Source organism: Orcinus orca, chromosome 14 (assembly GCF_937001465.1).
Source record: "Orcinus orca chromosome 14, mOrcOrc1.1, whole genome shotgun sequence".
NCBI lineage: Eukaryota > Metazoa > Chordata > Mammalia > Artiodactyla > Delphinidae > Orcinus > Orcinus orca.
The window spans coordinates 74,877,613-74,892,006 of record NC_064572.1 but is presented as its reverse complement, the minus strand read 5'-3'; the positions used below and the strand labels follow the sequence as shown (position 1 = coordinate 74,892,006).

Here is a 14,394-nt window from a genome sequence, read left to right as displayed (position 1 = left end):
AGGATTTTGGGGGGCCTCCCAGGCTGCTCTTATCCAGGCTTTCAGGAAGAAGAAAATCCCATATTTGGTGAATTGCATCACAGATGTACTTCATCCCATTAAGATGACATAGCTGTCATAGTGTAAGAGAGAGGGACAGAGAGTGAGAGAACACACCCAAAGTCCCTGACAGAGAAATTGAGAAGTTTCTGGTGTCAAGGAAGGGCTCATTACCAGAGGGCCATTCAATTATTTTTTTTTAATGAAAATAATTTTGAGAAAATTTCTCAGTGTCCAGCTGTGATTAGCTTTTGTCTCCTCTAAAATTCTGAAGCTTCTCAGAGAGCTTTAGGGGAGGATTCTCCTCCAGTCAAACAGCACCATCTGTGCAAGCATTTTACTAATTTTAGCGGGAAAAAGAGTCATTAAATAGACAAGGGCTTATCAGTAAAATTAGCAAGAACCACGAGAGCTGTTGCTTATTCAGTTTTGCTAATTACTGGGTCTCATCGGCCTTTACATGTCATTTCTTCATCTCTCTCTGCATGTAACAGTATGTGTAGTTTTTTTTGGTTTTTTTTTTTTTTTTTTTTTACAAATGTGTAGTTTTAATGAATGGTTTGCTTCGGTCTCAATTTTTGTTTTTATGCAACTAAGAAGTCTCTGGAAACGATTCTTGAGTATTAGAGCAAAGCTTTGGCTACTCTCCCCTTAAAAATGCTAGCTATATGAGAAACTGACAACCCAAACATCCTTTCAGCTTTAGAAGGATCTCTCTGAAAAATTTTGATTAAAGATCTCACTGGGGCTTCCCTGGTGGCACAGTGGTTGAGAGTCCGCCTGCCGATGCAGGGGACACGGGTTCGTGCCCCGGTCTGGGAAGATCCCACGTGCCGCAGAGCAGCTGGGCCCGTGAGCCATGGCCGCTGAGCCTGCGCGTCCAGAGCCTGTGTTCCGCAACGGGAGAGGCCACAACAGTGAGAGGCCCACGTACCGCAAAAAAAAAAAAAAAAAAGATCTCACTGAATTTTAAAGGACCCAATAAGGGCAAGTGAGAAGCACCAAATCCGTGGTCTCACGTGTGCTTTATATGACGCATTTCCCCTGAGGACAGGCTGTGAATCCATGAGAGCAATAGGCAGGTGTCAGTTTACATTTTCAGCATAGAGCAGATTTATTCTTCAGTTGGTCTCCAGGCTCTGTTTTAGATCTGAGTGTGTCAATTACAGCACCCACAATCAAAGTCCCAAGAGTACCTGTCACCCCTGTGTCTGCTGAGAACCGAGACTCAGGGTTGTGTCTGGGTGCAGCTCTGCACGTTCACATGGTCCTGGAAGCTGAATAGAGAGGGTGATTTCAGGCTGTGCATGAGTGCAGCACATTCATACTACAAATAAACAACTCAGTTTGGGGCTACATTCAGGATTTGGGGATTGTTGTGAATCTCTCCTGGAGCTGGGCTTCTGTGTTCTTTGCCTGCCCTCTTGGCACGTCCTTGAAGAATGAGCGGTTTCATCCTCCCAGCATCAGATGTTCTCTCTGGCTCCCATTCCCTACGTGTCTGACCTCTGGAGAACCGTGCGACACCATGTGCACTCACGGGATTCTGGGCCAGGACGCCCGCTCTGTAGAACCTCCACAGCGCACGCAGCTCCTGGACCCGGCCCTGACCCCCGGCCCTTGGCTCTCCACGTTAAGACGATTTCCTGTGCTTTGTAGCCAGCCTCAGAGTAGACGCTAGTGCTGAATGGACTGTGTGTCTGCCTGGTTTTGGTTTAATTTTTTTTTTTTTTTTTGGCCCTGGGTTAAGCAAGATAGAAATTACTGCTAAATAGGGATTAAAGTATAATTCTGATATAAAATGCATTTTCCCTGTCATTAATTTAATAGTATTTTAGTTCAGTGGTGTGAAATAATTCGAGTTATTCTGATTTGATACTTTGCAAGTACACACACAGATTGCTGCTTGAAGGGAGAAGGATTTCAACAATGAGACGTAGAAAGTCTAATATTCATACTGAGATTCTTATTAAGTTTATATCATTTACTTACTGCTTTCCACTTAGTAACTTTTTCAAATTTTTTTAACTTTTTATTTTCTGTTGGAGTGTAGTTGATTAACAATGTTGTGTTAGTTTCAGGTGTAGAGCAAAGTGATTCAGTTATACATATAGATGTATCTATTCTTTTTCAAATTCTTTTCCCAATTAGGTTGTTACAGAGTACTGCACAGAGTTCCCTGTGCAATACAGTAGGTCCTTGTTGGCTGTCCACTTTAAATCTAGCAGTGTTGGACACGTCAACCCCAAACTCCCAAACAATCCCTCCCCCACCTCCCTTCCCCCTCGTGACCATAAGTTCGTTCTCTAAGTCTATGAGTCTTCAACTTAGTAACTTTATTCGCTTAGGTCTTTTTAAGTCCCTCTTCAAGTTCTTCTGCCCATTCCCACATTTGAACATACCCTTATATGAACATATAAGACTTAGCCATAAATTACATAGATTGTCTATCTAGGCGTAAAATAATCATATAGGCGGACATTTGATTCTTATAAGAAAAGAGCTTTTGATTGGATATAAGTGTTTTGCTTAGTTCTTTGGTACTGGTACCATCTAAGAAAGTGCTTTACACTCCTGTAAAGTGAGGCATTAACCCAGGAACAGAAGATAACACTGAATTAGTGCCTTCATTTGTTTAAAAGTGAAGACTTTTTGCAGTTAATTAAAAGGTTAAAAGTTAAAGGAAACCTTGTGGATTTGTAATGTAACTTTCAATCTTTCTGCTAGTTAGACTGGTCTCCTGTGTCTGTTGGATCAACAAAAAATTCAGTGAGTTTTGCTTCTGGTTATAGGCGATCTGGTTTGACTTTATTGCCCTCATCTAAGTTGCTTGGTTGTTTTGATGTTATATGAGCATGGCTTATGGCTTATATTTCTGAAATTAAATGCAGCTGTTGCTAAGCACACAGACATTACTTTTAAAGGATAATGATACAGTTTAAAAACAAAAACAAAAACCACCACCCAGTCAAGAACAGTCTCTTTCATCAAGACACTCTTGTGCCCAATTAGTGGTCTCTGTGGTCTAGGATTATGACTGTTATAGAACAAGTTCAGACCAGATGTGGAAAACTCCCCTGGAGTTTGAACTGTCATGATTCACTTGGGCACAGGGCCACTCTCAGAAGTTCTGTCTAACAGGACTCTGGCTGCTTTCCATTTCCTTTATTCTTAGCCATGCATTGTCTTTCCAGGTTCTACCGTTTGGCATCCCGACTGTAAGCAATCCACCAAGACCGAGGAAAAACTGCGGGTAAGGAAGGCAATAGTGCCGTGATGCCAGGTGTACTTGCTGGGCACTGTGTTTGTAGTCACTAATTTTGGGGACTGGAGTGTGGGTGAAAGTACTTTTTTATAACTTTTTTTTTTTTCTCTATAGCAGACTAAGTGGAAAGGCCATTTGGCCAAAAAAGCAGGTTCCCTCCTACCTTAAATCAATGGTGGATTTTGTTCCAAATGCTTGTGTTGGACAAAATAAGCCTTGCCTCATAAGTCAGGTTCTTAGGAAAGCATTCAAGGGAAAAGTCAGACCTTACAGATGTGAACAAATGTTTCATCAAGTTCTAGGTCCAACATCTGATGACCTCATCACCGGGCTTTTTTTGTACTTTGTCCGTAATATCACTCCAGCCCAAACTCTGAGGCCATTGGTCAGCTCTTTCTATGTTTGATTGGCCTCTCAAATCCAAATTCACCAAGTGGCCTCCATCTCCAGAAGCTGATGACTTGTCAGATAAAACCTTTGGGGAGAATCATGATGAGCCCAGACGTGTCAATGTAAACAGGTATTCTTGATTGTTTTTGTAACTTAAACCTTAGGTAGCATCAAAATGTTTTTGTAACTCCCTAGAACATGGACCGCTCGGGCAAGAGGATAGATTCTCTTTATCTCTCACTTCTTTTATCTTTCTTTCCTTTTTTTTTTTTTTTAATCTCTCACTTCTAAAGCCTTCCCCTGGTCTTACTCAATTCTCAGATCACCTCCAGGTGACAATATTTCATCTGTTTAAAAAGCAAAGAGCTGTACACAGTTGCAAGGCCATGATCATAATCTGTATCTTACTCAGATGCCCCCAGTTTTTCACTTGGGCTGTGAAGTATTTTTCAGAGCAATAATCAGACTGGACCCCAGTCTACACTCCCTCAGTTTAGCTACCTTACTGGTACCCTTGGAAAAACTGGAGGTTGACTAGGTCACCTGGTGCCTCAGGGAAAAGAATGGTCTGAATTTGTTTTGAAAGCCAGACTCTAGAAGACTCTAGAATGTGGTATCATTTCTTCTTGATCTGCCCTTAGCAGACGTAAGGAAGAACGTATGTAACCCCTGCAGCTGCATAGCTGCTGCATCCATGTGGCCCCATCACTAATGTGTCACTTGTGAAGGGGTGACTTGGTTTCAGAGAAATGATTTTCAGTGAGACCCATTTTTTGGGGGCCTGCCACCCTGGGAATGACAGCTCTTGTTTTCATTTTCCAGTATCTTTCCTTTATTCTCAGCAAAGCCCAGGTCTGCCCAGCAGCTTTATTTCCTTTGCTTTTTTTTCTGCTTCAGCTGGCATCTGTAAGATCAGATGGAGATATTTTTCCATTTGCGTAACTTGTCCCTCGCCTGTGACCCTGAATAAAAGCAGTTGTCTTAGAATTCAGTTAATGTAATCAGACTTTAAGTGTAGGGGGAAAAAATCACTTTTTCTCAAAATAATTGAATAAAGACCAGACCAACTGGAGAGGAATTTGCCCACCCAATATCAGGATGATTTGGTCCCTGTTTCAACAGAGTTTCCGCTTGAGCATGTGTACCTAACCCTCCCATCTATCCATCAGTCAGGTGCACAGTGAACAGTCACCAGACTCTGGGATTTTTGAGGACCCATGGATGCTTTGAAAGCAGGTTGTCATTATAAAATACTAGAACATTAAAGAAGAGGTTAAAGAACATTAAAAACAGTAAGAGGCGACTTACTGTCACTTTTATCATAAGAAGTTAAAATTCACAGCATAGCTTGTGGATGCTGCCCCAAAACCACCCAAGTAGCTAGTGGTTGGCGCTGTCTTTACAGTGTTGCTTCAGTTTCTTGAATAATCATTTTCACTTCATCCCTGATGAAGTGTTTTGGGAGATGAAGAGAGGAATACTAACATGGCCAGACTGAATGGAATGTGTCTTTTCTCTATAAGGATTGCTTGAATTTGCAGATTGTGTTACTAAAATGATTTTTTTTTTTTTAAATCAACACTCTTTTTTTTTTTGTGGTATGCGGGCCTCTCACTGTTGTGGCCTCTCCCGTTGCGGAGCACAGGCTCTGGACGCGCACGCTCAGCGGCCATGGCTCACGGGCCCAGCCGCTCCGTGGCATGTGGGATCTTCCCGGACCGGGGCACAAACCCGCGTCCCCTGCATTGGCAGGCGGACTCTCAACCACTGCGCCACCAGGGAAGCCCTAAAAATCAACACTCTTGATTGCATCTTGATGGAACTCTATGGATAAGATTATGAAAACAGCTAGTGAGATACTTCCACTCATTCTGGCCAAGAGGACCTGTTGTTTTTTTTCCTTTAGTGAAACTTTCTAGAGAATTCCAAAGCTCTTCTCCTAAAGCCAACATTTACCACTTGGGAGGTCAGCCCAGCCCTCAGCTCACTCACCCAGAAAGAAGGAGGATGATGCACCTCCGAGGAAAGAGGTTCTGATGTGGCCCAAGTGGGGTACTGGATGACGCTGGTGGGATTTAAAAGAGGCTAGATTTTTGAAGAAGGAATAAATCTTGTGCTCTCTTAAGGGTGTGTCTCCAGATGACAGTCTTGAGCCAGGATTTCCAGGCCTTTTACTGGGTGTCACATCAGTGCAGTTACTATAGCAAAATGAAAATGTTTTCAAGAATCTTTTGTCAACCCCACTGAGTAATCCACGTTCTTGGTACTTAAAGAATTTGTGGGGCTTTTGTAATAACAGATTCTTAAGAACATCTCTCAGTGGCTTCATTGGCTCCTCACTCTTCATATATCAGAATATTTAAGCCAGAATAAATGGAAAGGAACGATGGTGGGTTGGAACATAGGTAAACATACTGTAACTTGAAGACCAGTTAGGGAATTCCCTGGAGATCCAGTCGTTAGGACTCCGCGCTTTCACTGCCAAGCGTGTAGGTTCAATCCCTAGTCGGAGAACTGGATCCTGCAAGCGGCACGGCGCAGCCAAAAAAAAAGAAAGAAAGAAAAAAAAAAAGACCAGTTACTATGCTTTCAAACATGGACCCCAAACACACACACACACACACACACAACTAAAGTGATGTCACTTGTCACTTATCAGATTAGTTTTCCTGAAGGTTTTTTTCTGGTTTTGATAGTGTTTCTGAATCGAGGCTGTTTCATTGTTCATTCTTCCCTTTTTCATGTTTCATGGCAGCCACGAAACATCCGTCGTTCTCCATCTGATTTCTTTTATCCCAAAAGTCTGATTCGACGCACAGGATGGTCCCCGTCTCTGCAGGTTGGCTCTGTGTCTGGGCTGAGGCTGGGAGCCACTGTCCTGGGCCCCAGGCTTCTGTCGCTTTTCCTCCCCTTGCTGCTTTCCCCACATAACTTCTGGGCTCCTGCAGAGGCAGATGCTTTTCTCACCCCACGGAGTGCATCTCACATTCTGATTCGGGCTGTTTTCTTCTCTGGACAATGTTTTCATTTAGAGCTGTGACTAAAGCATTGTCTTCAGTACAGCGAGCACATTGGAAGCTACCCTTTTGGTCCTATGCTCACACATTTGTTTGTTGATCAAATATTTGCTAAGTACCCAGGTATAGTAAGGAAGAAAAGACAGGTAAATAATTATAGAATGATAGAGAAATGTATCACAGGATGTGGATCATAAAGATCAAGGAAGTTCAGATGAGGGAAGGGGGTCAAGGGGCACTTCCTAGGAGAAGTGGTCTTTGAGTTGAATTATGGAGGCTGAATGGGATTTGAACATGTAGAGATGATGAGAAAGGGGTGGGCCTGGTGAAGAGAACGGCAGGAGCGGGGAGCTGGGGAAATGCAGTGCTTCGGGAGGGAGAGGTTTGGCTCCAGGAAGGAGTAGCGAAGTGGGAAAGGAAACAAATAAAACCAGGCACCAGCTCTGCAAGAGGCTGGGGGATTGACATACACTTTCATTGGCTCTCCCTAAGAATCCCCATGAAGTAGCTATCCTGATTCCCATCTTACAGATGGAGAGACGGAGGCCCATCATAGTTAACGAACTTGCCCAGAGTTATCCCAGCAGTAAGTGGAAGAGCTGGGATTGGAACCCAGGTCTCTCTGAGCCTATAACTCATCTTCTTTCCACTGTCCTACAAAAGGAGAGTAAGAGAGAAACCTGGGAAGGCAAAAAGAGGACAACATGAAATACTGGCGAAGTTTGATAGTGTAGAAGGAGGAGATGGTGTTTCAAGGCAGCACCACCTGCCCAGAGCATCCTACAGGAACAGGGAAGGTACTCAGCTTGCTCTCCAGATGAGCAGCAAAGCAGGGGAGGATGTTCCCTGCACACACCTGACCTTCTTTCGGGGTCTCTTAGAATCAGTTGAAACCTTGGCCTGGTAAATTACGAGTGACTTTCCACAATCCTATCTTTGTCCAGAGGAAACCCATTTGACAACTCAGGGTTGCAACACAGCTCTTTAGTCCAGGCTTTGTGCCTGCGCCTGTTTTCTCTGGCTGCCAGAACTGTCCTACAGCCCAGGAGAGTTTTGGTTTGGATCTACTTTTATTAAAACTTCACCTTCTTTCTTTAAATGATTTGAAAAGTAGTTAGAAGTACAGAGTTTCAGAGTAGAAAGGAACGTTTTAGATATCAACCTGCTAAGTTTCTTCATCTATAGAATGAAGTCAGCCCAAGGCTACGCAGGTCATAAACAGCAAAGGCTCCAGGCCTCGAGTGCATGGTGTTGGCCCATGATGCTGGGTTACATCCAACATGTATATGTCATATGATCTTCATCTATCTTAAAGCTTTAGCTCCAGTGGCAGGGTTTCACGTACAGCAGACTTATAGTGTCATGAATCCAGAGGAAGAACCAAAGATGGTCCCCACTGAAGTGAGGGCTCAGAATTAGTACCTACTTGGCAGGAAGTTGCTTTTTCAACAGCTTTTGGGGTTTTCCCTGAAAGTATACTTTATAACTCAAATAGTGTTTTATGTTGGTAGCCTAAGGCTATCGCCAAGTGATTCATTTTCATAACTTGAAGAAAAATACCATCAACTGTGATCATTTTTGGTCTTCTCCAGACCGTTAAGTCTAAGAGACATGGAGCATCTTGAGAAGTGGTGGGGGGAGAGAGAGAGAGAGAGGCTGGGGCGGGGGGGGTCTGTCTTGAAAAAGCCTTCTCTCTTCCTATCCTGTTGTTCAAAAGGGACATCTGATTCCCATTATTCAGCCTTAAATATCAGTGCGGTCAACTGTAGCCCCATCACAGAAAGGTGCCAACAGCTTGGGACCCGGCAGAGAGAATAGGCTATTTGACAAGGTCTTGCTTCACCCGTTGGCCATTGAGGAACAGCTCATGAGAACGTTCGAGAAGCCTGAAAACGCCAAAGCAATTCTCAAGCCACCCAGCTATTTTGATCTTTTAAATATTGTGGCCTACACAGCCGCTCGTTTCACCAGATAATGTCAAGCAGCTTTAGTTGTTAGGTGAACTGTACACCTTGCAGGGACAGTCAACATTCCACGCCCCTGAAATAAGCCTGGTTTTATTGTGGAGGAAAGTCATTTTATTATTTATATTCTGAAATCTCCCCTTCTTTCCTCTTGCTGAATTATAGGTAAAGAAAATGGTGAAAATAGAATCCCCTAAGAAAAACATATTCTGGTTTTGCTTACGTGGAAGAGTTTTATAGGAATAGCAGATTTTGTCTGTAGGTAAAAGTTGGTACTGAGCATTTATAATTCCTGTTGTAATGCATTATAAACAAAGCACACGAGATTCCCAGGACCAAGTCTGTAATATTCTGGAATGGATCACTTGCTTACATTCTAAAAAGGGGCTTCTGTGTTGTGCCTTTGGAGGCTGAAGTATGAATGGCTGCCTTCCAAAAGGGGCATGAGTGTTTTTCTTCTGAAACTAACATTCACTATATTATAACATATGCACTTGCAAACCCATAATATACCCAACAAATACCATGTGTATATTTCTACAAAGGAACTAATTAGAGGCTTTAAGTATGTCTAGAACAAGGAAATAATGCTGTTATTGTTTTATTAATGTTGCTACCATACATACCACTTTGTTCCCAGCTTTCACTCTGTTTGAAAGTTTTATTCTTTTTGGTGTGTCTTTACAATTCATCAGAATGTATGGGTGTTAAGATTTATCCTGCAAAGACAGTGGGGACTCTTGGCCATAGTAAAGGCTGATGGCCGTTGTGCACCTGGCTCTAGAGAAGGAGATGTGTGCCCGTGAGTCCCTCCTGCTTCCTCACAAACAAATTTCTTTTTCCAAAAGGAGTTCCTGGGAATCCCCTGGTGGTCCAGTGGTTAGGACTCTGTGCTTTTACTGCCTAGGGTGTGGGTTCTGTCCCTGGTCGGGGAACTAAGATCCCACAAGCCATGCAGCACAGCCAAAAATAAAACAACAAACAAACAAAAACAGAAAAAGAACCAAAAGGAGTTCCTTTTTTGACTTAGCAGTGAACATTCAGTATATGCAGATTTTTAAAAATATTCCTTCTTCTGCAGCTGTTATCACCACCTTGTCTGGTGAACTTCAGCAAAAACCCAAGGCAGGTACTGTCAGCCTTAGCAGCACTTTGTATAAGGTGTTAGTCACCTTATATCGGTAGTTGTCCCGTAGGTGTTTGTATGATCTCTCCGATCTGGGTGCCAGTTGCCTGTAGCTCTCTCCCTTCTTAGAGCATGGCTTTGGATGAATGCAGATTAGATGAACGTAGTTGTTGCACCCCTGCTTCTGCTGAATGGGGGGAGGGCAGGGGCAGCAGAGGGCTCTCCAGCTCTCCCCTTCTAAGAAGGGACCAAGTGTGCATGGTGGCCCGTGATTGGAAATAATCGGAAAATGTCACTTCTCTGGTTAATCTCCCGGCAAAGCTCTGGTAAGTGTTTTTTAATGGTGAACATTTGAAGAAGGTTGAGAGCTGGGGTGGAAGCATAAAATGGTCTCTTCAATGTAATTTTCATTCTGTGACTGTGCCTCCTGCAGGGTAGAACAGGTGGACAAAGTGAAGGCGTAAGGGAAAATATCAAGTGAAAGGTAGTTAGAGGGTTTTTTTAAAAGTTTCATACAGAAAACAAAAAGACTTGCATTTTCAAGCACCTGCTATTAGTGATCAAATGCCATTTGTTTTCTCTTTACTGTTGAAATGAACTACTAGTCAGGTGAGACCTCTCTTTGTTGATTTATTTTTTTCCTTTGAGGAAAATAAAAAGCCTTTTTGAAATCAAAAGTAAGTATGTGAAGGTGTGCTGGAGAAATGTAGATTTAGACCCCTTCCTCATGAGCGATTGAGTGAGGACAGCCACATACAACTACAAGGTTCTTTCTGAAGGATCCTTGCCCCTTGTTACCAAAATAAGGATTAAATGATTTGCCTGATCTTGTTGGCAAAATACACTGAAAGATCACAGCCAGTCTATAACCCTTCCTATATCTACCTTGCTTTTTCCACCCTTCCCTCTACCTTTTTATTTTCCTCCAAAGATGGCATCAAAAGAAAGAACTGAACTTTTCCAACTGTGCTTTCAAGTTCTTTTTTTCTGTTAAGGCATGAAGGAAAAAGTGATTAAAGGAGAGTAAGTAAATTGCATCTGCTTTAACAGCTTAACCACAGATCCTTGTTGCTTTTTCTCTGTAGAACAGAAGTGGGCATACCTTTGGGGATACAAATTTGAAATTATCTTCATTTATAATATTGGCAAGAGGGTATCCATCATAGCTCTCATAGGGAATTCCAGAAACAAAGGCTGTTGGCCCATTTGGGTTCTTGATTTAATTTGTTGAATCGCTGTTGTTAACTTGGATATCTGAATAGGTTAAAATAGTAATTTAGGTTAAATAATTGCACATAAGGATCATGTGGAAATATGAATCTTCTGTAACTTTGTTACAGTTCAAAGAGGTGACGCTAGAATTAAGTTAATGATAAAGAAACTGTCAGTGGGATTTGAAAGAGGGAAAACATGTCAGTTGTTGCTTTCGAGGTTAAATGAGTTTTAATTTGACTGTGTGGATATGAGCAGCTGTGTTGGAAGACAGCTCTGTGCCTTTTGAAGATGAAGGCCATCAGAGACCTTCAGCAAGTTATGTATTAATTAGAGGGAAAATACAGCTAGAAGAAGAAAAGGGTGCATTATTGATAAACAAGACGTTCATTTAAAATTCAGCATGTTTCTCTTCTTTCTTATTCTAAAATACATCTCTCAAATTACACTGGCATTTAGGTCTTAACATTTGGATTTCTTTTGTCATATGAGGTAATATTAAGATTTGGCTTTTTTTAATTAACACTTTAAAACACATAAAAAAATAAAATGCAACATGCTTACAAGTCTAGATGTTTAGAATTGAAAGGTAAAATTCTAAATATTTAAGATTCAAACTCCAAAATTAATAGTCCAACTTTTAAAAGTAATTTTATGATCTTCATAAGGGAGAGCTCTAACCTCTGCTGGTTGAACAAATACACTTTGGGAGCCATTAGGGAGTGTGGCAAAAAGCAGGCATCCCTGTGTACCATTTAAGCTTGGAGCACAGTTCAAGAGGCAGCGAACCAGGAACTATATTGGCAGGTCAGACAGGCCTGTGCAACTCGTTGCCATCTGTCATGGAAGGGCATTAGTAACTACAGCCAAGACGTAAGCAGGAAGTCATCTTGGAAGGATATAGATTCACTCCATGGAGTTCTCAAGAAGGGGAAGGACATTTGTCAGCTCCAGGTGGGGCTGCTGCCCCCCCACCATGTGCTGAGATAGTTAACATACGTGAGTTCCAGGGTATGGGAAGGCCTCCACAGGTGGTAGGAAAGTCTGGTCTGTGGAGCTCACATCTGAAAGGACTGTCCTATGATGAGGAGCAAAACAGAGGCAGTGCTGCCTTTCACTATTTGAGATGAACTGGCTGAGAACTCCAGTCTAATGTCAAGTGTCTGGAAAATGCTGGGTCTTTGCCATGTGCTGGGCAAGGTGCTTGAAGCTTTATATGTCTTGTCTCATTTATCCCTAGGAACTAGGGGTTGTAAGTACCCTCTCCTCCATTCTATAAGTAGAGAAGTTGAAGCTCAAGGAAGTTCAAAGAAAAAAAATGAGAGAAAGGAAAGAGACACTCATGTAATGTCACACAACTAGGAGAGCCAGTGTGTGAGCCAAGGTATTTGACTCCAAAACCAGCCTTTTAACCCCACTAGATTATACTCTACAGAAGTGTGTTTTATCCCATTATTTCATTTTAAACAGGAAAATAAAGACCATTGTAAGAAAATAGGCAAGCAAGAATAACCCACAAACAAGATGCCTACGGAAGTAAAGTTTACAGTAAGGTTAGGAGGTCAGGAGGAAGCAAAAGCAAATGGTGGCAAATGCAGTGAAAGAAAGCAGATTCTGAACCTCCGAGAGATACTGTAAGCGTTTCTCCAATACTCTAAGTAGCCTGAAGATGCACGGGGCAGAGTGCATCTAACGAGAGCCAGAGCAGTAGTGGATTCGGTGAACATCAGCTTGACTTCGCAAACTGACTATGAAACTCTAAAATCTTTATTTTGGAATCAGAGAATCCAGGACAGGACAGTTGTGCGCAAATTGGAGGTGACTGTGATCTGAACACCTCTGAAGAATCAGATGGGACTTGACAAGAATTCAGATTGTCGGATAACTTAAAACCTTTAGCCCTACAATATTAACAGGGTAAAATGCTTCAGAGAAAGCCTGTGCCGCTCACAGAATACTCTATCCAGTGAAGAAGGAAAGGAGAGAGACTGAGCTGGGACAGGTTGCTTCAGCCAAGAGACCTTTTCCTTCCACGAAGTTCTCCATCCCTGGAAGGGAGCACCCAGGGCCCCTTTCTGACCTGTGCTCACGTTCGTCCCCAGCTACGTTCCTATCAGCTTGCACAGTACGCCAGAGAACAAAACACTTCAGAGCCGTCCCCAGGTGCATCATTACAGGAAAGACAGAAAGGATCCCTGGCCCACATTTGACAAAAATTAGGATGAGTAACATAGGAGAGGCCCCAAAGCTCTGTATACACTTTGGCTATTCACGCAGTGTCCTCACTGCTTTTAATGAAAACAGACCTTGTTGTTGTCATAGCAACACCAGCAACCGAAGATGTTGGACTGTCCTAGGGTGCACCCTCTCCCACCCCACCCTAACATCGAGCTATTGCAGTCTTCTTAGAAGCTTGTAAGTGGCAGCAAAAACATTTTCAGTTAGCAGGCACTCTTTTCTGCCAGTTCATCTCAATATTTTTCTTTTACTTTCACCTCATTCGTCCCAAAGCCATGTTGATGAGAAATAAACGGCCACACACGCCTTACGACATGGGCAGAAAATTTAGCGCAGGGATTAAGAGCTTGGGCTCTGCCTCTAAAGTGTCTGGTTTCAAATCCTGACACTTGCCTACCTGTGTGTGACTTTTCACTCATCTATAAAATAATGATGTCAGCGGTACCTACTTCCTGGGGTTATTGGGAAGATTAAGTGAGCGCATGCCTGGGGAGCACTTAGCACAGGGCCTGCTACATAGTAAGTGGGCAATAAATGTTTACTGCTATTAATATTCTTATGTTGTTACATAAGAGGTTTCATTTTTATATTGAGTTTGGCAAATGTTAGATCCTGGCCACTTGAAGCTGAAGGACGACCTGTAGTTAATGATTATCCCACAGAGATGGTTATCGGCTCAGCTTTCTGAAGGGCTGGCGTCTCTTTTTAAAGGAGGGCTGCACTTTGGTGGTGTCACTTCTATATTTTGATTGGGAAATGGGTCCGGGAGTTGGGCTTTTTGAGTAGTGTTATTATGTGAATCCTTTCTTTTTCATTATACTCAGATTTGAGGATTTTCTCATATTGAGATATGCCTGTGATGGGAAAATTGTCACTTGAGGAGGAAAGTGCTTGTATGAGGCAGGTCTGGGGGGGTGGGGCAGGGATGGAAGTGTCGAGCCCGGCACACCTCCACTGTACCCCGTGTGCTTTCTCCTACCCCCCTCCACCCTCCTGTCTCAGAGATGCCAGGGACACTGGCGAGAGCAACGGACCCCAGCCCTCTCGTGAATTCTTACCGTCAGGGCGAGTCTACTCACTGCCTGCCTCTGGTTGGCCAGGCGGGTTTGCTTTCCTTGTTTCAGATGTGAGTTCCATAGTGAC

The 14,394-nt window shown here is 42.9% G+C and overlaps 1 protein-coding gene across 11 annotated transcripts in view; it reads left to right on the top strand.

Annotated features, from left to right (window-relative positions):
* ABLIM1 (actin binding LIM protein 1) overlaps nucleotides 1-14,394 on the top strand; it is a 315,505-nt gene that overhangs the window by 261,931 nt on the left and 39,180 nt on the right. For 9 of the 11 annotated variants that reach the window (XM_033420977.2, XM_049697065.1, XM_033420975.2 and 6 more), the window contains one exon: nucleotides 3,234-3,292. In XM_033420977.2, coding sequence (XP_033276868.1) covers nucleotides 3,234-3,292 — 59 coding nt within the window. Of the gene's footprint in view, nucleotides 1-3,233; nucleotides 3,293-6,449; nucleotides 6,534-14,394 lie in introns of all 11 variants that reach the window. The other 2 variants (XM_033420982.2, XM_033420981.2) reach the window with 1 other exon arrangement.